The sequence below is a fragment of the Xenopus laevis genome, chromosome 5S (genome assembly GCF_017654675.1).
Source record: "Xenopus laevis strain J_2021 chromosome 5S, Xenopus_laevis_v10.1, whole genome shotgun sequence".
In the NCBI taxonomy this organism is placed as follows: Eukaryota; Metazoa; Chordata; class Amphibia; order Anura; family Pipidae; genus Xenopus; species Xenopus laevis.
The window spans coordinates 50,091,407-50,116,406 of record NC_054380.1 but is presented as its reverse complement, the minus strand read 5'-3'; the positions used below and the strand labels follow the sequence as shown (position 1 = coordinate 50,116,406).

Here is a 25,000-nt window from a genome sequence, read left to right as displayed (position 1 = left end):
CTTAACAAAATTTGAAACCAATAAAATGAATATTTTTGACTCTTTAAAAATATTTTTTTGTTTTTATGTGCACAAAAATAAATCAATACAGTTTAAAGTAGAACTAAAGCTTAACTAAAGACACAGGAAGAAACATTGTACATTATGTTTTGGGCATCTATATCAGCCCAATACAGCCAGCCCTTTAGTAGGGAAGATCTGTGCCTCCAAAGATGCCCAGTAGCTTACCATCACATGCTCTGTGCTGCTGTCACGTACTGAGCTTTTTTTTAATTTTTAGGGTTTAGTTCTCCTGTAATGGGAATGTTCACCTTAATGTTAACTTTTTAGTATGATGTAGAGAGGGATATTTTGAACAATTTTGCAATCTGTTTTCTTTTTTTATTTGTGGTTTTTGAGTTAATTAGCTTTCTGTTCCCCAGCTCTGCAGTTTCAGCAATCTGGTTGCTAGGGTCCAAATTTCCCTAGCAACCATGCATTGTTTTAAACAAGAGACTGGAATATGAATAGGAGAGGCCTGAATAGAAAGATAAGTAATAAAAAGTAGCAATAACAAAACATCTGCAGCCTTACAAAGCATTTGTTTTTAGATGGGATCAGTGACCCCCATTTAAAAGCTGGAGAGTTCCAAAAGAGTTGGAATAAGATGGCAAATAATTAAAGAACTATAAAAAAGAAATAATGAAGGCCAATTGAAAAGTTGCTTAGAATTAGGCATTCTATAACATACTAAAAGTTAACTTAAAAATGACCCACCTCTTTAAGGGAATAATTATCATAAGGTTATTACATTCTGTTTCATTATGTTAAGTGCGGTGACAGAATGAGAGGGGCTAACGACCTAGGTCCATAGTCAAAAGCCCAGTCCATCGACAAAGACATCTTACCTTTTTTTATGGCCCATCAGTGTATAATGTAAATGACGAGCAATTATTGGCTAAGTACTAAAAAACATTCTTAAGAGGTAAAACTAGAAAAATACTTATACATTAGCATTGATTCCACATGTGATTTTTCCCCATTTCAATTAGAGATAAAGTTCGCAAACAGGACAATTTATTAGCCCATGGTGAATTGTGCTACTGCTGGCCATAAAATATCACTATTTTCCTTCCCAAACAAAACTTCAGGCTACTTTACAACACGTTTTCCCAATGGCAACTGACATTACTGCCAATGGTTAGAAACCAGCAGTAACACAGTGACTGCCGGCAACAAAATTTGCAAGTTCAAAAAAAAATTGTGTATATTTTGAACCAAAAATCGTTACATTCAACTGTTATGTCACATGTGCTTTGGATTTAGCCGAATCTTAAAAATTCTATATTCATGGCTCCTAGATAAGTTAACAATTTCTCCAGTTCTCCCTGGAATAAGGGCACATCCTACATAGAACCAAATGTTCAGAGATTAGTACCATGAACAAACATTCACAAATTGCAAAATAACTTCATGTTATTCAGAGAATATCATTACCTTGTGTATATGCATCATCGTCCGATCCCACACTTAATTTTCGTGCTTCACTTATTTTATCGGATGGTAAAATAGGGTCCGTAAGATGCTGCATACCTTCTGATTCTGCAAATGGATCAGGAAGGTTAAGCAAATTTGTAGGCTCAAAGGTTGGAGAGACTACCCCTGGAGAAACTGCAGGAGGCTTATTTGGTGATACAGTTATCTTAAAAGTATATTTTGTGTTGGGTTGAGTTACTACCACCCGCGGAGATGTGGCTGATGTGTTGTTACCATGTGCCCGGCTTTTGGGAGGGTGGTGGTGGATAAAAGCAGGACCCATGCTTACTTGCCCAGACATATTCTTGGATGTAGTTGTTGCCCCAGGGTTTGCAGATATGAAAACGGTAGGCGAGTTCCTGATTACCTGGTCATCAACACTTTGAGCATTGGCAGAAATGTAGACCTTAGGCTGGTTGCGACAGATCATTTCGTCTGTGCTTGGAGGGCTTGCTATGTAAACAGTGGGTTGGTTTCTGGTTTGACTGTTAATAGAGGAAGGGTTCATAGAACTGCGAGAACATGATGGTCGTAACATTGATGAATTACTCCTCTGTGGTGGTTCAAGCTTTATTTCAATTTGGTTTTTCCTGGGGCCTGTTGAGATATTTTGAATATTATACTGGGTGGAAGGTTGTAAACCACTGCCAGATGAATGAAGCATGGGTGCTTGAGGAGTTGTAGGTGAACTTATTGGCATATAGACATGAGAGGTCTGGTGGCCCTGAATACTAGATTGGATTGGCTGTTGCAATGAGGTATGTGGAGCAGAATAAGTAGGAAGAGTTGTCCACGGATTTTGTTGTGATGGCGGATAAATCTGTTGTGGTTGTGTTGGGTTATGAGACACCCAACTTGGCGATTGTTGTGCCTGTCGAGATGTACCACTCTGAGAAGTAACATAAGGCCTAATATAGATAGAGTTTCCATGTGGACTATTAAGAACTGGTGGAGGAACACCGTGAATGTGCAAAGATGTTGGCGTATTACGACTAGGCTGGATATTTGGTGCCAATGTCACCATTATAGGGTTAAACCTTGGTGTCTGTGAAGCAGATGACCCTTTGCTGCCTAAATGTAGGCCAAACTGATGTCCAGGATTTGAAGAACTAATGGTATTGGCCATTCCAAAGACATTAAAGCCAGCAGGAACATGAGCAGGTGCAGTTTGTGGCTCTGGTTGATACAGTTCATTGCTGGACTGAACTCCTTGAAAATGGCCATCACTTATACTGTGAGCTAGAGTCCTACTGTTTCCATTCATCCTAGTGGCATCCCTTCCATCAAGGTACACGTTTTGTGACTGCAAATCCAAATTGAGAGAAGTCATGTGGTTTCTTAAGCTTGCAATTCGAGGATCATCTGGAGGAGATAATTCTCCTTCCCCATACAAATATTTTGTACTTTCCTGAGACAGTACAGCACAACAAGCATCCAAGTTATTGTTATTCTGCCAAAATAAAACATGGGAATTGATTAATAAGAAAAAAAACAAACAGAAATAAATACTATTGGTTATTAGATATTAGCTTTTCCTCCCACTAGTCAGCCTCTTTACATTTCATTTATATACAGTAGAAACCAGTTTTAAATTTTTTTTTTCAAGGGACTATTGGGGGGAAAAAAAGAAATAGTAACCAAATTAGTACACCCTTTTGTTACATTATTTCTTTTTCATTTCATTACATTAACCCTTTAAGTGCCAGCAGAATTTCACATTTTGGTTACGCGAAATGCCAGCCGTTTTTGAAACATTTTGTGCTCTCTCACTTTAGGGGCATTTTCTGAGGGGAAACCTATAGTTTACCTAGGAAAACTATACATTGTTTTTTTCGGTAGAAACTGAGCTTTCTAAATCTGCCTGAGTTTTCATGTATTTCCACCTGTGCAAAAAAATTTATAGTGCTAAATACCAAAAAAAAATGAAAAATTACCATTTTTCATCGTATATCAATTTATACCAGAAAAATATTTCATTTTACGGATGAAAATCCAACTGATTTGGAAAGCCTTATGTCTCTCGAACGTGCCAATACCAGATATGTATAGTTTTAGGGAGATTTAGGATTTCTGTACAGCAAAAACTCCCGGCAGTATATTACCGAATTTTGAAAGCACTAAGGCAGAAAACGGCATGCTTTAGATTCCAAGGCAAAAAATCCTGAAACCGTAGGTTTACCCCAGAAAACCATACATTTTTGAAAAGTACACATTCTGCCGATTACAAAATGGGTAACTATGTCTCTCTACTCCCAACTACCAAACATAAAAGCTTGTCTGAACATAGCGGTTTTTCAACAAAAAACTCAAAATTCTGAAAAATCATTTCAAAGGTTTTATTTTGCTGCTCCGCATATCCCAAACTATATTAGGTACCAAGAAAAAGCACCTGAAATATGATTGCCAGGGGTCCACTGAACAGTTTGATACCCATTATGCATAGGTTTACCAAAGTATCTGGCATTTAGAGACACCAATATGTAGTTAGCACATCCAAATTGTTCAGGACTTTACTTCAGCTACTGAGAAATCAACACATTGACTGCATTTTTTGTGGGGTAAAAACACAGAAATATATGTTTACCCCCCAAACCCATATATTTTTGGAAAGTACACATTCTACTGAATCTAAAATGGGTACCCATGCCTTTCTGCTCCAAACTACTGAGTCGCAAGGCTTTCCCAAAATTGTCGGTTTTGGTGAAATATCTGAAAATTTCCTCAAACCTTCAACTTCCCAGCACCATATCGCCCATTTATCATTACGTACTAAGAAAAAGCACCCTAAATATGATTGCCAGGGTTCCTCTGAACATTTTGGTGGTCATTGTTCATAAGTTTACCAAAGTATCTGGCATTTAGAGGCCCCAAAATGAAGTTAGTGCATACAAACAGTCCCGTGGGTAACTTCAGCTAATGAAAGATCAACACATTGACTGCAGTTTTGTGGGGTAAAAACACAGAAATATATGTTTACCCCCCAAAACCCATATATTTTTGGAAAGTACACATTCTACCGAATCTAAAATGGGTACCCATGCCTTTCTGCTCCAAACTACTGAGTCGCAAGGCTTTCCCACAATTGTCGGTTTTGGTGAAATATCTGAAAATTGCCTCAAAGCTTCAACTTCCCAGCACCATATCACCCATGTATCGTTATGCACCAAGAAAAAGCACCCTAAATATGATTGCCAGGGTTCCTCCAAACAGTTTGGTGGCCATTGTTCATAGGTTTACCAAAGTATCTGGCATTTAGAGGCCTCAAAATGAAGTTAGCGCATACAAATAGTCCTGTGGGTAACTTCATCTAATGAAAAATCAACACATTGACTGCATTTTTGTGGGGTAAAAACACAGAAATATATGTTTACCCCCCAAACCCATATATTTTTGGAAAGTACACATTCTACTGAATCTAAAATGGGTACCCATGCCTTTCTGCTCCAAACTACTGAGTCGCAAGGCTTTGCCAAAGTTGTCGGTTTTGGTGAAATATCTGAAAATTGCCTCAAAGCTTCAAATTCCCAGCACCATATCACCCATGTGTCATTACGTACTAAGAAAAAGCACCCTAAATATGATTGCCAGGGTTCCTCTGAACATTTTGGTGGCCATTGTTCATAAGTTTACTAAAGTATCTGGCATTTAGAGGCCCCAAAATGAAGTTAGCGCATACAAACAGTCCTGTGGGTAACTTCAGCTAATGAAAAATCAACACATTGACTGCATTTTTGTGGGGTAAAAACACAGAAATATATGTTTACCCCCCAAACCCATATATTTTTGGAAAGTACACATTCTACAGAATCTAAAATGGGTACCCATGCCTTTCTGCTCCAAACTACTGAGTCGCAAGGCTTTCCCACAATTGTCGGTTTTGGTGAAATATCTGAAAATTGCCTCAAAGCTTCAACTTCCCAGCACCATATCACCCTTGTATCGTTATGCACCAAGAAAAAGCACCCTAAATATGATTGCCAGGGTTCCTCTGAACATTTTGGTGGCCATTGTTCATAAGTTTACCAAAGTATCTGGCATTTAGAGGCCCCAAAATGAAGTTAGCGCATACAAACAGTCCCGTGGGTAACTTTAGCTAATGAAAAATCAACACATTGACTGCATTTTTTGGGGGTAAAAACACAGAAATATATGTTTACCCCCCCAAAACCCATATATTTTTGGAAAGTACACATTCTACAGAATCTAAAATGGGTACCCATGCCTTTCTGCTCCAAACTACTGAGTCGCAAGGCTTTCCCACAATTGTCGGTTTTGGTGAAATATCTGAAAATTGCCTCAAAGCTTCAACTTCTCAGCACCATATCACCCATGTATCGTTATGCACCAAGAAAAAGCACCCTAAATATGATTGCCAGGGTTCCTCCGAACAGTTTGGTGGCCATTGTTCATAGGTTTACCAAAGTATCTGGCATTTAGAGGCCCCAAAATGAAGTTAGCGCATACAAACAGTCCCGTGGGTAACTTCAGCTAATGAAAAATCAACACTGACTGCATTTTTGTGGGGTAAAAACACAGAAATATATGTTTACCCCCCAACCCCATATATTTTTGGAAAGTACACATTCTACAGAATCTAAAATGGGTACCCATGCCTTTCTGCTCCAAACTACTGAGTCGCAAGGCTTTGCCAAATTTGGCGGTTTTGGTGAAATATCTGGAAATTGCCTCAAAGCTTCAACTTTCCAGCATCGTATTGTCCATGTATCATTACCAGCATAAAGCATCCTAAATATAAACATATGGGTCTACTAAACAGTTTGATGCCCAATGTGCATAGATATACCAAACTTTGTGGCGCACAGAGACCCCCAAATGACAATATGTATAGACATTTTCACGGCTGACGCGCTGGCTGCTTCAATATAACCACCTGGTGTGTGTATTATGCGACATTAGACCACCTAACAGTACAGAGACCCCAGAAAACCATATATTTTCAGAAAGTACACATTCTGACGAATCCAATATGGGTAAATAAGTGTTTCTACTGCAAACTGCCAAACTGCAAAGCAATGCTGAACATAACGGTTTTTATCAAATTTCTGAAAATCGTCACAAAGCTTGAATTTTACCCCATTATATGCCCCACATTTCGTAACTTATCAGTATAAAACATCCTAAATATGAACGCCAGGGGTCTACTAAACACTTTGATGCCCAATATGCATAGATATACCAAACTATGTGGCGCACAGAGACCCCCAAATGACAATAGTGTATATACATTTTCACGGCTGACGTGCGCTGGCCGCTGCAATATAAGCACCTGGTGTGTGTAATATGCGACATTAGACCCCCCCCTAACAGTACAGAGACCCCAGAAAACCATATATTTTCAGAAAGTACACATTCTGACGAATCCAATATGGGTAAATAAGTGTTTCTACTGCAAACTGCCAAACTGCAAAGCAATGCTGAACATAACGGTTTTTATCAAATTTCTGAAAATCGTCACAAAGCTTGAATTTTACCCCATTATATGCCCCACATTTCGTAACTTATCAGTATAAAACATCCTAAATATGAACGCCAGGGGTCTACTAAACACTTTGATGCCCAATATGCATAGATATACCAAACTATGTGGCGCACAGAGACCCCCAAATGACAATAGTGTATATACATTTTCACGGCTGACGTGCGCTGGCCGCTGCAATATAAGCACCTGGTGTGTGTAATATGCGACATTAGACCCCCCCCTAACAGTACAGAGACCCCAGAAAACCATATATTTTCAGAAAGTACACATGCATAGATATACCAAACTATGTGGCGCACAGAGACCCCCAAATGGATATATAGTAGATAAAATTTACAAGGCAAAACAAAATAAGGCAGTAAAGAGTGAAATGCAAAAAAATCCAATAAAACCACAAAAATCAATGTTTTTTTTTCCAGACTAGTGTTATCGGCCGTCAGAATCACAGTTTGAATATTTTAGCTGGGCCAAACAGGTTATACGGCTAGAAACAAGTGAACACAACATACGCAGAGCTGAAAATGCAATAAAATGGCTAAAAATTCAATAAAATGGCTAAAAATGCACCAAAATACCCAAAATTGCAATATAATCACCGAAATAACATACAAAAGATATTGCACAGTACGGTTAGCGAATACGCTATTCGTAATGGCAATAAAACATTTTTTTCAGCCAAAAAAAGAGACGATGCGATAAGAAAAAAAAAGCCACAATGCCATGTATGTGCGTGTGTACAAATGGTAAATTACATGTTATGTGCGCGTGTGTGCGTGTGCACGTGTGTGTAAGTGCAGTGAGTGTAAGTGACCCCCCCAATCCCCAAAAATGTATGTGTAAGTGTGTGTAAGTGTGAATCTAAGTGTGTATTACTGTAATAAGTGTGTGTTGGTGTGTTTGTGTGTGTAATTGTTGCACTAACCTGAAAAAGTCGCTGGAGACTGTTGCAGACGATCAGGAAGAGCCCCTGGAAGAGATCTGCGACGTCATCTGTGTCCCTGTGCTGTGGGGGCGGAGATCTACGGCGCGGTGTAGGCTGCAGCAGCAGGACACGTAAGTAACACGTGCCTGCTGCTGTTTTTGGGCCCCTGGGCGATCGCGCCCCAGGGGCCACTCGATCCCTTGCTCTGCTCGTTGTCTAGGGGCAGGGGATCGTGAAGGAGCGGAGCGAGCGGCTCTAACAGCCGCTCCTCCGCTCGCAAACCCGGAAGTGCTGCAGAACGTAGAATCTACGATCTGTGGCACTTTGGTCCTTTGATCCACAGAACGTAGATTCTACGTTCTGTGGCACTTAAAGGGTTAATTATAATGTTTTGTCACATAAGACAGAGGCTTTTAGATTTCTATTCAGCAGGTCTCCCATTTAGAATTGAAATTTGCTGGAATAAAATTACAGCATCACAGTGCAAAGGTTTTTTGGGTTGCCAGGCTCAATGACCTCCATAATAATGAAACAGAAGTCCAACTCAAAAGTTACTAATAACACAACATTCTATACATACTAAAAGTTAAAAGGTGAACTACCCATTTAACACTTTATAATACACAAAAGCCATGAATATCCTGTAAATGATATCCTTATAAACGGTGAGTTCTGATGTTATCAGTTATAAACGGTGAGTAGTGATGTCATTTCTGTCACATGACTCACTGAGACTTGTGTATTATAATAAAGTACCCCCTGTTGCAAAATATGAGGATATTAGAAGTTAACTCGGAGTTTCATGACCTGTATAAAAGCACTTGGCCTTCGGCCTCGTGTTTTTATATGGTCATGAAACTCCTCGATATCCTTATATTTCACAAAAGGGGATACTTTATTCACTATATATTATTCACAAGTTCAGTGGTTTGGGTTACTGTCTTTCATCCTACTGTGGGAAAGTAAAACCGGCTCTATAATTGCTTTTGTGTACTTTTTTTAATGTCAGTGTTTATATATATTTAAATGTGTTGCTAAAAATAAATTCCCACTGATTTTTTATACAAGTTAATAGAACCTCATTGATAGGTAGATAACCATGCTGCCCAGTTTTTTACATTTCCCTTTTTTTAACAGTGATTCCTTGACAAATGCAAAATTGAAGTAAAATGTTACCATACTGTTCATGCTTCACTTTTAATTATTTGTATTTTTTTCCTGACTCTTTCCAGCTTTCAAATGGGGATCACTGGCCCCATCTAAGAACAAATGTTCTGTATAGCTACAAATGTATTGGTTTGCTGATTTTTTATTACTTTAGTCTTTCTATTCAGGTCCACTCTTTTTCATATTCCTGTCTCTTATTTAAATCAATGAATGGTTGCAAAGATAATTTGGACCATAGCAACTAGATTGCTGAAATTGCAAATTGGAGAGCTGCTACATAAAAAGCTAAATAATTAAAAAAAACAAATAAAAAATGAAGCAATGTATTCCAGTATCTTATCCCTTATTTCCCCTCACCAAAAGCTTTCAACCACAAATGGTAAGCCTATTGTTGTCAGAGTGAGAACAAAATACCTTTTTGTGCAACACCATATTTCTATGTATCCTAAAAATTAAATAACTAAAATAATACCATCCAGCACAGGATCTTTGTTTACTTTCACAAACTTCCTCCTTAGTCAACCATCTCCTGTTTACTATATCATTAGTACTAATGTGTACCATAACAAATGGGTCAGCCCAGACCCAGCCAATAATTTGTCTACACAATGAACCACATGCCAACCATAGTAACAGTAAGACCGTAAACTGGTTGTAGTGATCCGGATGAAAGACTACCCTATCCAATTTCCTAGTAATTGAACGTCAATATGGTGTGAGGTCACATGGTAGCGTCAGTGGAGCGAGGTAAAAATAAGATTTGAATTTGCTATTACTCTGACAGCACAGTAAAATACTGTGTTAATTTGGAATTTGAATGAATCCTAAAAATAAGTGTTTGGTGCATCCCTATTTATGAACAAGTGCTTTGTTGCACAGCAGGGTTGCAGTAGATATGGTCGACTACAGTTTTGCTAAAGCTTTTAAACAGTGCCACAAAAACTTTTATCCTTTGGTCCTAAAGTTGGCCATAGATGCAAATATCCGATCGTTCGAATCCTCGTACGATCGACAATACATGCAGAGATATAATCGGCAGCTGATAGAAATTTTTTAACCTGTCCGATCGTCCAAATGACGATCTCCGCCGGTCGAAAAATGTCTGGACTCACGTGGTCCGAAAATTGGGCGAATCCTCAAATCGTACGATTGGATGCGTCTATGGCCAGCTTTAGGTAGCCATTGATGTTGAGCTTTTTCTCTCCCTTACTACTATTTTTAGTGCGATCCAACAAATCCATCAAATTATCGTGAGGTTAGTGGGCACTGAACGATTATGCATCCAACATCTGTCAGAAAATCTTTATCGTTCAGTGAAATCCATCCGTTGTCCAAATGTTTGCAGGGCCAAGCAGGCAGCTACCCAGTTTTATTAGCTTCAACTAGATGATATAGACAAACTGTACATCCACTGCAGGATTTAGCCAAAGTAAACTATTGCACAGTATTACAGTCGGGTTTAGGGGCATTCTTCTCATGCTACTTTGGGATCCTTTTGACTGTAATCTCCCCACAGGAGCATGCGCAGCTGAAGCTGATCTCACATTGCTTCAACTACACTTACACAGTTAAAGGAGAAGTCAACCTGCACAGGGGAAAAAACCCTCCCCCCTCCCCTGTGTAGGCTCTCCTCCCACCTCCCCCCCCCCCCGGCCTACCTGCCCCCTGGGCAAATGCCCCTAACTTGTTACTCACCCCTCAGCGCAGGTCCTATGCTGCCGAGTTCACGGGCGCCATATTCTCCCGAGTGCTCTTCTTCCTGCTTTGACCAGTGTTTTTGGCACATGCGCAAAAGATACCTACCAGTAAATGCCTTGTACTGCGCCAAAAAACACTGGTCAAAGCAGGAAGAAGAGTGCTCGGGAGAAGATGGCGCCCATGAACTCGGCAGCAGAGGACCTGCGACGAGGGGTGAGTAACAAGTTAGGGGCATTTGCCCGGGGGGGGCTGGTGGGTCAGGGGGCCTACACAGGGGAGGGTTTTTTCCCCGTACAGGTTGACTTCTCCTTTAAGAGAACTTGAAGTAGTGCAATATAAAGCTTGTCTTTATATATAAATAGCATTTTCTCACCAACTTAAAAACTATTCATTGTACCTGAAAATTAGTGAACAAGAGAATTACAACACTTCAATGTTAAGCAGCAACAATTCTTTGGTTGCCAGCAGAATTCTAAAGTCACTTGTCAAAATCAATATTTTATTATTAACATGTATTTATAATGCATGCTGAAAATTCCCAGGAAAAAAGTTGTTCAATAACAATGAAAACACTGACCTGCTGCATGCATCGGGAAACAACAACTTCAGGCACCTCTGGGAATTTTTGCCGCAGGTTGTGTAAAACCTGAAAGTCAACTTGCGGGCTTCCTTGGGCCATTCGTCTAATGGCTCTGTAGAACTGTTCTTAGACAGTTCTAGGCCTTGCTGGAAGCCAAATTCATTTCATCCTGAGCAAACATCTTCTGTTAGCAAGGAACAAAACACTAAATTAGAAAAATATGCACATTGAACAAAACTAAATAAAGTGTATTGCAGTAATTTCCTTCCCTTGTATCAAAAACATCTAGCCCCTTTGTTGCATTCCAATCCCTTGTTCATAGATATCTAGCAAACATATAACAGTTCAGCCTTTTATGAACAAAAATCAGAAGACAACTAGGATAGACCATTGTTAGAAAGTATAAAACAGAGGTTTTGGTTGAGTATTCTAACAATATTCTAAATCAAAGACTATATTTTTTTTATTTTTAACTAAAACAGCAATATCATGAATGAGAATATAAAGGTGTATTTTTTTTCTAAAGTTCTACTAAGGATATTAATAATAGGACTCTGTTTAACAATCTAAAACTTGCTTTGATATTAAAATGCTAAAAGGATTGTGCACAACATATGTTTTGACTATTGTTTTAAAGGGGTGGGTCACCTTTAAGTGCAAAGTCTGCAAAATATAAAACTAGAATTAAAGTAATATTCCAATTCCTGTTCATGCAAGCGCATTCAGACCAAATCAACAATTGACAGAGTAGCCCTCTGTATATAAAAACCCCATGTTTACATAAGATGCAAAATTAGAAGAAGCCATTTTAGGCTTATATACAAGAACCATCTCATAAAGAGAATGCAACTTTATCACAACTACACTTTTTAACCATGGTTCCCATGTCACATCAAGGGAACTTAAAGTCATGATCTACAGAAATAGATCTACGGGCTCCAGAAATTAAACCATCATATCTTTATATGGGCTTTTACCAGAAGAGTATTAGCCTGACACCCCATACAACAGGGGTGACCAAAAGGTAGATCAGGATCTACCAGTAGACCTTTAGCTGGTGATCAGTAGATCTCAAGACACTGTCATCAAATAGCTTGTCTAAATCACCCTCATATTTCAATCTTTTCATTCAGATATGTATTATGTTATGGTTACATAAGAAATAGTTGTTTGTTAAGTATTAATTCTCATAAATAATTTATATCAAAGGTATAAATAAATATTTAAGCATTAGTTTCCATGGAACAGAATGCTAACAAAGCTTTTATGGATGTAGATCATTATGGCAAATCATGACTAAATGTAGACCTCGCGTTAGTAAAGTATGGGCACTTCTGCCATACAAGCTATCATTTCTGCAGTTGCATCTGAGATGTAAACTAACATTTAGTGTTGATAAATTTATGGCTAAGCAGCATTAACGTAATATTATGCACTTTACTGAAAAGACTGCCCAAGTTGGGGTTGTTTACGCTGGACATGAGGTGAGGTGCTTAAGGGCAGTAACCAAGATTAATTATGGGGAACAAAACGTCTTGTGTCATTTACACTGAACTTTTCCTTTAAGGCAGAAAGGAGCCAGGATCCCCAAATTTAAAGTGATTAAATGTATTATCCACAAACAGGTTAACTTATTCTCCAGCCTGTGCCTTACAGTATACATATATAAGGCAGATATTCAATAAACAATGGTTTATTCATTGACATCAATGGAGATTAGAACAAAGAAGGTGCCATATTGAAAGTTTTCGGTACAACCATTTTTTCTCTCTGAAAAGGTTGTACTGGCAGATACAGTACATTCTAGAAAAGGTGAAATGTCTTTTTATCAAGTGACAAAATATAGGGTTATCAATATCAACTCTTAGCACATTTATAGAGAAAACATTTTGCCCCCCCTCATCTTGGGGCCAGGAAGAATTTTCCCCCATCTGAGGAAAATTTTTCAGATAGGATTTTTCATCATAATCTGGATCAATAAGCAGTTAGGCAGGTTTTATTTAACAAAAAGGTTTTATTCTACAAAATGTCGAGAGTTGAACTAAACTGACATCTGTTTTCAACCTCCTCTTATGTGCTACCATGTAAAATGCAAGTCCTTATGCTCTGCAATAAAATGTTATATGGCCAAACTCATTAAACAGCTACCCAGAACTGGAAAGATTTTAAAATATTTTAGAAATTGCTTTAAAAAGTGATAACATTACAAAGTAAAAAAATAAATAAACTTTGTTGTGTGATATGTATGTGCTGTGAGTATGCACAGCCCCACCCTGAAAAAAAATGTGTGCCCATGTGTAAATGTAGGAGTCTGTTATAAAAATTCTAGTGTTGTATAGAACCTCTGGGAGCGATCACACACTGGCGTCCACCTGTGCCCTATCCTGCTTGTTGTGCTGTGGAACAGCTGGCATTTAAAGATCTCCCTTGGCTCCAGCCTGATTCTTTGCAGTTCACAAAGTACATTTTACTATATTCATTTTACCAAGTGAAGCAGTTATAGACTTCATAGAGGTGTGCTTTATTATATAAACTCAATTGCACAAAACAAACAAAGCAGCATAGTGTTCTTTTAAACAATTTTAATCCAGAATAACATGCCTTTCTCCCTGCAAGATTTTATTTTGTTTCTCTATTGCAGACAGTTCAACTGCAGCTATTTAGTTACTTTCATTCAAAGATGGGCCTACTGTGTATGTCTGGTCGATTTCCATTGGAGCAAAGACAGTGAGCATGTCCAATAGGCACCTCTTTGAGGTCTTCATCCTTGGAGAGTGAAGGAGTGCTCAGAAAGCGAACAGTGGTGAAGCTTCACTCTAGTCCAGTGATCCCCAACCAATAGGTCATGAGCAACATGTTGCTCTCCAACCCCTTGGATTTTGCTTTTGGTGTCCTCAAAGCAGGTGCTTATTTTTGAATTTGGTTGCTTAAAAAACAGATGTTCTACCAAACAGAGGCGCTTGTATGCTGTCCGTCACATAGCAGCTACTAAATAGCCAATCACAGCCATTATTTGGCATCCAAAGGGACTTATTCATGCTTGCGTTGCTCGCTAACTACTTTTACATTTGAATGTGGCTAACAGGTAAAAAAGGTTGGGGACCCATGCTCTAGACAATGAAGTAACTAAAAGAGCTGCAGTTGAACTGTCTGTAATAGAGAAACAAAATAAATCTGAAAGCAAGGAGAAAAGTAGGTTATTCTGAGGCACAGTAATTTTAAGGGATTTTAAAATAAAAGCCTTACTTATCCTTTAAAAGGGTTGTTAAACTTTGAATTACCTTTAAGTATTCTGAGTATATTCTGAGAATCTAATTGTTTTTCATTTCATTAGAAGTTTGTGCAATCTGGTTGCTAAATGTCAAATCACCCTAGCAACCATGCACCAATTTAAATATGGGTCTGGAATATGAAAAGGAGGTGGTCAGGATGAAAACCAAAACAATAAAAAGTACAGGTATGGGATCCGTTATCCGGAAACCCGTTATTCAGAAAGCTCTGAATTACGGAAAGGACGTCTCCCGTAGACTCCATTTTATAAAAAAAAGTCCAAAGTTTTAAAAATTATTCATTTTTAAAAATGATTTTTTCTTTGTAATAATAAGACAGTACCTTGTACCCAAACAGATATAATTAATTCTTATTGGAAGCAAAACCAGCCTATTGGGTTTATTTAAAGGGGAACTCTGGCTTCAAACCAAAATTTGATAAAGAGTCCCACATAACACAGAAACCCCTAATATACCCAATCACAGTTACCAGTTTCTTCAAAAGGTATGAATAAATGCCATTTTCTATGCTGCAAGCCAGTTGCATAACAGTTCTTCTCTTTCTGCATCATTTGAAATCCTGCAGGGAAGGAGGGACTAAAACTGATGTTACAAATTGTAACAACTTCTCCACAGCTTACAGACAGCATGCATGAACTACATAACCCACAATGCATTGCACTGTGATGTGCGATTCCTTATTGAAATCAGATGTGCAGGGAATTGTGGGGTTTGAAGGATGCAGGCTAAGGACAGCTTGCCGTTGATACAAAGTAATAGTAGTCAGCCAGCTCAGCAAAGTAGCCAGAAAGATCAGCAGAAGTGTAGGGGGCTAGGCTTAGGGAACTGTCAAAAAACATTAAAAATCATGAAAAGTCTGCATATTTTTTTAAATTTATGCATATTGCAAAGTTGCTTGAAATTATGTTTACTTTTGAAAAAGCTTAAGTTATGTTTTTGTGAAGTTCCCCTTTAATGTTTACAAGAGTTTATAGTAGACTTAAGGTATGATAATCCAAAGTACAGATCTGTTATCCAGAATACCTTATGTCCCGAGCATTCTGGATAATAGGTCCCATACCTGTACTAATAATACATTTGTAGCCTTACAAAGTATTTGTCTTTTGGATCACTGTCTGAAATCTAAAAGCAGGAAAAAGTCAGAAGAAAAAGATAATTTAAAAAACAAAAGAATTAAAAAATTGCTTAGAATTAGCCATTCTAGGACATATCAAAGTTAACTTACAGGTTTATCACCCCTTTAATGATATGCAAAAGTACTATAAAATTGGTAAAAACAAAAAATCTCAAACATATTTACATGATACAGAAATTACCTTAAGTGTCCTTGCATTTTTGTCAAAACTTTGACATTACAGCTGTTTTTCTAGAACAGAAAAAAAGAGAATTTTTAAAACAGGTAAATACATCTCTGATACATCTTTTTTTGTTGTGTTTTTTTGTATTTTTTTACTTACATACATCTTACATTTACAAAGGACTTTGAAACCACAGAAAATTCAGAGAAAATCTGGAGGAATAGTGATCCAAACTATAGGACTATACCAATTTTACTTTGTTCACGATAATGTGATCTTATCCGATAATGGATTATCGGATGGAATGCCATTTAATACTTTTACTAGGAACACTGTACTGCACACTCAAACGTTACAAATTAATAAAAAATTACATTGAAATGCTTATTTTACATGACTAAATGTTCAAAACAGAGCCAGGTCAAGTACTACACAGCCTGCTCACCCCCCCCCCATAGGGTTGCCACCTTTTTCAGACGCTAGGTCCAGGCAGAGGGTGACATCACAGATGTGGGGACAATTACATCAAGGGGTCGGGCTAGATCTCAACAGCCCCATTTGAATTGTGCCCCCTCCTAGGAAGTAGCCTTTGCTGCCTAAACCTAGATTTTGCACTGCTCCAAAATATGAATTTTAATTTAATTGATGGCCCATATTTATAGTTAGGGTTGCAGACACTCTCTGCCATAAAAAGCTATTGAACTGAAATCTTTTGGGTTAAAGTTCTATTTTCATATGTGAAAAATGTGGGAAGTTGTAGAATTGTATCCCCAAATGCAATCAGAGTATTTATTATTATTAACATGTATTTATATAGCGCCAACATATTGCGTAGCACTGTAGTATGAAAAATACATTTCAGGGTACAGATGATGTTTTAGCCTTCCTCTGAATAAACTAGCTGGTAGGCAGGTTTCATGTAGACAAACATGTTTAAAGGGATACTGTCATGGGAAAAAATTTTTTTTCAAAATGAATCAGTTAAGGCTAAGGCCACACTAGGCGATAGCGCCGCGATTTGACTCGCGGCGACTTTTAAGCCGCAATCGCTGGGGAAACTTTTGCGCTGGCGTCTATGGGGAATCCAGCGTAAAAACACACGCGGCGATCTTTTCTCTACTGTCGCTCGAAATTGCCTCTCTAGGCGATTTCGAGCGACAATAGAAAAAAGATCGCCGCGTGTGTTTTTACGCTGGATTCCCCATAGACGCCAGCGCAAAAGTTTCCCCAGCGATTGCGGCTTAAAAGTCGCGGCGAAAAGTCGCCGCGAGTCAAATCGCGGCGCTATCGCCTAGTGTGGCCTTAGCCTAATAGTGCTGCTCCAGCAGAATTCTGCACTGAAATCCATTTCACAAAAGAGCAAACAGATTTTTTTATATTCAATTTTGAAATCTGACATGGGGCTAGACACATTGTCAATTTCCCAGCTGCCCCAAGTCATGTGACTTGTGCTCTGATAAACTTCAATCACTCTTTACTGCTGTACTGCAAGTTATAGTGATATCACCCCCCTCCCCTTTCCCCCCCAGCAGCCAAACAAAAGAACAATAGGAAGGTAACCAGATAGCAGCTCCGCAACACAAGATAACAGCTGCCTGGTAGATATAAGAACAGAACTCAATAGTAAAAACCCATGTCCCACTGAGACACATTCAGTTACATTGAGAGAGAAAAATAGCAGCCTGCCAGAAAGCATTTCTCTCCTAAAGTGCAGGCACAAGTCACATGACTGGGGGCAGCTGGGAAATTGACAAAATGTCTAGCCCCATGTCAGATTTCAAAATTGAATATAAAAAAATCTGTTTGCTCTTTTGAGAATTGGATTGCAGTGCAGAATTCTGCTGGAGTAGCACTATTAACTTATATGTTTTGAAAAAAACATGTTTTCCTTTAAGCCAATAGCCAAATTTTTTTTCCCCAACCACATCCATCATTACTACTACTAACTACAACTACTACTACTAACAACTACTACTACTACTACTACTACTACTACTACTACTACTACTAACTACTACTACTAACTACTACTAACTACTACTACTACCACTACCACCCCTACCACAGTTATTTACACACATGGGATCTGTAATCCTGAATGTTCATGACCTGGGGTTTTTCCATAATTTGGATGACCATACCTTAAGCTTAATTTTCATTAAGTACAAGGTATTGTTTTATTATTGAAGAAATGTCTTCCTGTAATCTGCTGTTGTCTGAATATTGGTCAACTGCCCCATAGATCCAAATGGCAATTGCCCCCGGTCAGCTCACAGGGTAAGTTATAATCACACAAAAGAGAAGGCATGAGCATAAGTTATAATCACACAAAAGAGAAGGTATGAGCATATATGCCTGCCCATGAGGGGACCAGTAGAGGGCAATTCTGAGTATTCTCCCACCAGCTGAGTAGTCTGTGTCTCAATTTAAAGATAAAGAGTTTAGGAAGTTGGTGCTTAAGGGGTGAACAGTTTAAAGGTGGCCATACACGGTAGTAATGACCAGGCCGACCCGAAGCCCGTGAGACCCATGGATTCGGGTTACGGACTATTCAAGTTTGCAGGTGGCCTAGTGCCCTATTTCTGCCAAATGCACTCCTTTTGTATATACTTGCGTCCTGGAGTTCCCACCCCTTCCATCAGAGCAGAGAAGGGCGGGCGCAGGTATATAAACAGGAGCGCATGGTGGGTTAGGGTCAGGTGTGGGTCAAGTTTTTCTAGACCAGCAGCACGGGCAGATTTAAACTGCCGATTCGGGTCCTTTAGACAGATTTGGCAGTTTACCTGCCATCATATGTAGCCTTCTGATGGGCGATGTAGACTTCTGATGGGCCTTCCCAACCAATAGCTGGCCAAAAATTGGCCATATTTCAATCAGGCAGGTTTGATTTCCCAAAATAAATAAGTTTAATATAGCTCACTGGTTAAAGTTTATTTGTAGCTTATCCCACGGGGTATCCTGTGTCAATATCCCAAGCAAATCAATCAAAATGTAACAAACGTAGGACAATGGACAAAAATTATGGTCAGCACAAGACCTACTCATGATGAACAAAAGTTGTATATTGCCCCCTTAAGCATTTGTGCTTTTCACATAGGAAGGAGTGTTATTCTTACCTTTCAGTGAATATATTTCTAGGTTGTTACACAACGATTTATTCATTTTTTTTTTTAATTCTTAGTGTTTTTTCAGTGCAAAGTGATTGTAACTTTTTCCAAACCTAAAATAAGGAGGAAAAATGTTTAAGAATTATGCACAATTCTAGACTGTCCAAACATTGTAAAAACAATAACTGAATACATGATTACATGATGACAAACGGTCAGTATTTACCTGAAGGAAAGATTGAACCCGATGGAGGTGTCTTTACCTAGTATGTAACTATAATAAAAATAACCACGTTTGTTTAAATGGGTTGCAACTATTTTCAAGATATACAGTGGTGTGTGAACCCTTTAAAAAAAAATTCTATAGGAATGTGACCTAAAGCATTCAACATTTTCAAACAAGTCCTAAAAGTAGATGAAGAAAACATGAACAAATGGAACAAAAATTATCCAATAAAATATCTTTGTGTGGCAAAAGTGAATCGTGCTCTCAGTATATGGTGAGAACCCCCCTTGTGCAGCAAAAACTGCAACAAACCATTTGTGGTACAGTGCTACGCAATATGTTGGCGCTATATAAATACATGTTAATAATTTGTGGTAACTGTTGATCAGTCCTGCACATTTTAACCCATTTCTCCTTACAAAACAGCTTCAGCTCTTGCATATTGGTGGTAATTCACCCCTAGCCACCAGATTGCTGAAACTGCAAATTGGAGAAAAAAAAACTAAATAACGAAAAAAAAACCCAACCAACTGCAAATTGTATAAGAATATCTCTCTCTACATTGTACTACAAGTTAATTTAACGGCGATCGACCCCTTTAAAAGGAGAAGGAAAGGCTAAAATTAAGTTAGCTTTATCAGAAAGGTCTATATAAATACACCTGTAAACCCTCAATGATAATAATGCTGCTCTGAGTCCTCTGTCAAAAGAAACACAGCATTTCTTTCCTTTTATTGTGTACACATGGGCTTCTGTATCAGACTTCCTGTTTTCAGCATAAACCTCCAGGGCAGGGCTTGAGCATGCTCAGTTTGCTCCTCTCCCCCTCCCTCCTCCCATCCCTGCTGTAATCTGAGCTCAGAGCTGTAAGTGAGCAGGGAGAGACTCAGGCAGGAAGTGATGTCACACCAAGATTATATGTTAGCTTCTATCCTAAACAAACAGAGTCTCTAGAGCTGTTTACTCAGGTATGGTAAATAATTCTGCAGAATAAATATAGCGTTCTAGCTTGCACTATTGTGGCTTATCTGTTGACAGTAAACTGTCTTGGAGCTTTCCTTCTCCTTTAATATAGGCCTCTGGTCTGCTCCATGTACCAACACTAAAGAGAATCTTAATTACAAATACCGGAGCAACAAATCCAGATCCAATATTATAAATAAAACAATACAATTCCACCATTCTTGTATATAAGATCCATGGCCAAGTAATCGAAGAAAGGGATGATAGAATTTGAATGGGCTAATGGGGTGCTTGCTGCCTGTGCTGTGATAGACTGCTAAGGCCTTTCGGCTGTAGCCTGAGAAGACCAGACAGACTGGGCAAAGATTCCTCTGCTGTCTTATTACTTCCATGTTCCCTTTTTTTTTAGGGATATGTAGACAGCCACTTTTGCCAAGTCACACTGTCTCTTTAACACTGAAACACATCAGCTCAACTTTATAGCAACCAAGTTAATGGTGATCTTTTTCCATGGAGACTAATCGGTGTAGCAACTTAATTGGACCCATTTTACTGTTTTGACCAACAATATATCAATGAAGGAGAACGGTCTAAGCCCTTATATAATTGGTCATTTGCTCACAGTCACATATTATTTATGGTTTGGCAAAAGAAATAACCTCTATAGCCAACTGTGTTAAAGACAAAACATTATGTAAACATGCAAGTCTCCTATCAACAATAGAAGCCACGAAAAACACATACTGTACAGAGGACTTGACAACTGATCAAGTAACAGATATTAGAATAGAGAATTGTACCAGAAACCTACAATAACCTCCAAGCCATCACCCCTAAACTCTTTAAAAGACTTTACCCAAACTATGGGGCCTGGCCAGGGATGGGGGCCTAGGCCTTCCACACTGGTATTTTTACTCACTGGCAACCCAGATCTACTACATACACTGGTGGCTCAATCCGGACCTGCCCAACCCGAACTTTCCAAACTCCAAGCCACATTAGTAAGCGGAGTAGAATCACACACATATATCCCATTTTCTAAACTCTGTAATCTACATTCTAAACACCCGATCATAGTCAAACCTTACCAGGCATGGATGACGGAACTCAAAATCTGTAATTTAAAACCACCCCACCTTTCACCACATCTACCCTTATGGGGGAACTCGCTTCTCCCACACTTACAACACATCAGCTTATCAAATCTGGCCTCAATGAGGTGTACGAATGCTAGGGGACCTGCTTAAAGAAATAACGCTCATTCCCAGGAATGAAATTAAACATATTTACAACCCCCCCAACACCCAATGCAACCACTAGCAGTTTAAAGGGATACTGTCATGGGGAAAAATTTTTTTTCAAAATGAATCAGTTAATAGTGCTGCTCCAGCAGAATTATACATGAAATCCATTTCTCAAAAGAGCAAACAGATTTTTTTATATTCAATTTTGAAATCTGACATGGGGTTAGACATTTTGTCAATTTCCCAGCTGCCCCTGGTCATGTGACTTGCGCCTGCACTTTAGGACAGAAATGCTTTCTGGCAGGCTACTGTTTTTCCTTCTCAATGTAACTGAATGTGTCTCAGTGAGACATGGGTTTTTACTATTGAGTGTTGTTCTTAGATCTACTAGGCAGCTGTTATCTTGTGTTAGGAAGCTGTTATCTGGTTACCTTCCCATTGTTCTTTTGTTTGTCTGCTGGGGGAAAAAGGGAGGGGGTGATATCACTCCAACTTGCAGTACAGCAGTAAAGAGTGCTTGAAGTTTATCAGAGCACAAGTCACATGACTTGGGGCAGCTGGGAAATTGACAATATGTCTAGCCCCATGTCAGATTTCAAAATTGAATATAAAAAAAACTGTTTGATCTTTTGAGAAATGGATTTCAGTGCAGAATTCTGCTGGAGCAGCACTATTAACCAATTCATTTTGAAAAAACATTTTTTCCCCATGACAGTGTCCCTTTAAGTCAAATAGGGTTCAGGAAAGGTAACTGGTGTAAATATTTCACTTGTCCAACTAGATATGAATCCCTCATAGGAGGGAGACCCGATATTGTCATAAAATGTTACACTTATGACGAAATGTTTGTTGCATGCTATGCTTTTTACACCCTGCTTGATATAGACATGTAACATGTGATACAATGTTTTCCCTTAATTTGTCTTTACATTGTAAACTACTTTCTTTATTCTCTCAATAAACGACCCGAATTTAAAAAAAAAAAAAAAACCATTTACAACCAAGAGTTCTCCCCTGGTTCTCATACTTCCAACCGAGGCAGGCAGTAAGAACCCAATTCCAATGAAACACAATAACACCCACAACTAGCAACATAGAATCAACCATCAGGGCTACCTCCACCAGGAAGTTTACTCCCACCTCCTATCCACTATAAAACCATCAGTTAATGCTGCATGTGTAACGACATCCTAGATCTGGAGGAAGACCAATGGGAAGAGGCAACAGATAAGGGCCTATGACTACTTAGTCTCCACCAGAGATAGACCAATCTAGTTTAGGTTCTACATAGACTTCACCTAACCCCACTCCGGTTGTTTTGTATGAACAGATGGGACTTTCCCCAATATCCCAAGTGTAATGCTCCAGAGGCAACCTACCTGCATCTTATCTGGTCCTGCCCCTGAATCCAGGAATTCTGGACCCAAGTCCTGACATAGACACAAGAAAAAACAGCATTGCCTAAACTTATAACTTCTAAAGGTATGCCTCCTGGGTGTTGTGGATGAGGTTACACCTAGGGCTGCAATGAGAATTCTCTTTCGCACCCTGCTGTTTTATGGCAGGAATGTATCCTTCTGAAATGGATGTCCCCTCAGCCCCCAACGCTCAAGGGTTGGCTAAACCTGATAAATACAACACTCCCCGTAATACAAATCACTTACGCTGCCTGGGGTGGCCCCCAAAAATATGACTTGGTATGGCGAGACTGGCTGGAAGCTACGGAGGACCTCCTACCCTCAGGGATGCCAGACTTAAAGGGTTATAAAAACCCATACTTACCAATCTAATTCAACATGTGCAATAGAGCACATCTAAAGCCCAGATAACCGAGGGCAACCAGAAGATTACCAGGGAATACCGTACTTAGAAACTAACATGTTAATGTACGGGAACTCAAATGGTGTATAAACTGTGCTAATATTACCATACATCTATAAGGAACCGCGATTGTCTTATTGTTGGTTTTGTTGTTATGATTATAAAATTAAAAACCTTAAAAAAAAAAAAACTAAACATCTTTCCAAGTCTACAATACTTTGAGACAAAGGGCAGGAGTCCAGCTAATTATCGACATCAACGGGCTGATCAAAAACACGTGCTTTCCCTCCATCAATGATCCGGAGCTTGGCTGGAAATAACATGTTGTAGGTAATTCCCAGATCTCACAGATGCCGATTCGTTCAGTATAAGGTGCTGCGATGCCACTGAAGGGCTACCAAGTAATCTGGGTACAGTGAGGCATGGGCTGATTGGTATTGGATCATCCCTTCTTCTGCACAGCCTGGAGTGCAGAGTCCCTGTAGTTTAAAGAGAAAAGGTCTAGGCAGAGCACCTGGTAGGGGGGGCTCTCGTTGGGACAAACAAATTGCTATGAGAATATGTCCTTACCAAGCATGTATTGGAGCCACTGTTAAAGGAATAGTTCAGTGTGAAAATAAAAACTGTGTAAATAGATAGGCTGTGCAAAATAAAAAATGTTTCTAATATGGCTAGTTAGCCAAAAATGTAATCTATAAAGGCTGGAGTGAACAGATGTCTAATAAAACAGCCAGAATCCAACTTCCTGCTTTTCAGCTCTATAACTCTGAGTTAGTCAGCGACTTGAAGGGGGGCAACATGGTACATTTCTGTTCAGTGAGTTTGTAATTGATCCTCAGCATTCAGCTCAGATTCAAAAGCAACAGATATGACCCATGTGGTCCCCCCTTAAGTCTCTGGGTAACAAGTCAGTGTAAACCAAGAGAGCTGAAAAGCAGGAAGTAGTGTTGTGGCTATTATGTTACACCTCCAGTCACTCCATCCTTTATACATTACATTTTTGGCTAACTATATAACTATATTAGAAACATTTTTTATTTTGCACAGCCTATTTCCCAGTTTTTATTTTTACACTGAACAATTCCTTTAAGACATCTAAGTAGCCCAAGTGGACAATACGGTGGGGCAAAATATATATATATATATATATATATATATATATATAATACAAACTGGTGCACTCAAATCAATCATGTCGAATGCCTGGGTGCCGGTTAATGATATTGAATCCCATATATTAAACAATAACCGCACTCACAGGACTTGAAAAAGCAGTAACAGCACACAAAGGGAACTTGAGCTGAAATCGCATTCCGGGGTTAAGTAAGCAGCACATGGTTTGTCTTTTTGGCAATATTAACCCACGTTCCACCTTTTTTGCACAGCAACTGACACTGTAATGTTTTGCACCAAACAAGTCACGGGCTGGGTGTCTGTGCACAATATATTGTCACTTGTACATTAGCACAGTTTGCCTTTAATTAACTCCCAATACGTCACGCACTGATCTTTTGCCGACAACCGATGACATCACAACCTTTTTTGTCACCAGTCCTTGTATGTTAAATAGGACTTCATGAGTGTGTAGTTTTACATGTGCATGCCATTAAACAATGCCTGGGTGCAGGAGTCTGCAGATCACATTACACTGCACTCACAGGTCTTTGGT

General features: G+C 38.9%; 1 protein-coding gene across 5 annotated transcripts in view; it reads right to left on the bottom strand.

Moving 5' to 3' along the window:
* Nucleotides 1-25,000, bottom strand: part of tab2.S (TGF-beta activated kinase 1 (MAP3K7) binding protein 2 S homeolog) — a 59,608-nt gene that overhangs the window by 15,146 nt on the left and 19,462 nt on the right. For 3 of the 5 annotated variants that reach the window (XM_041564529.1, XM_018265334.2, XM_018265331.2), the window contains exons 2-5: nucleotides 19,087-19,190; nucleotides 15,989-16,038; nucleotides 11,380-11,566; nucleotides 1,477-2,965 (exon numbers count right to left, since the gene is read on the bottom strand). In XM_041564529.1, coding sequence (XP_041420463.1) covers nucleotides 1,477-2,965; nucleotides 11,380-11,481 — 1,591 coding nt within the window. In that variant the 5' untranslated portion in view covers nucleotides 11,482-11,566; nucleotides 15,989-16,038; nucleotides 19,087-19,190. Of the gene's footprint in view, nucleotides 1-1,476; nucleotides 2,966-11,379; nucleotides 11,567-15,988; nucleotides 16,039-19,086; nucleotides 19,191-19,303; nucleotides 19,352-25,000 lie in introns of all 5 variants that reach the window. The other 2 variants (XM_018265332.2, XM_018265333.2) reach the window with 2 other exon arrangements.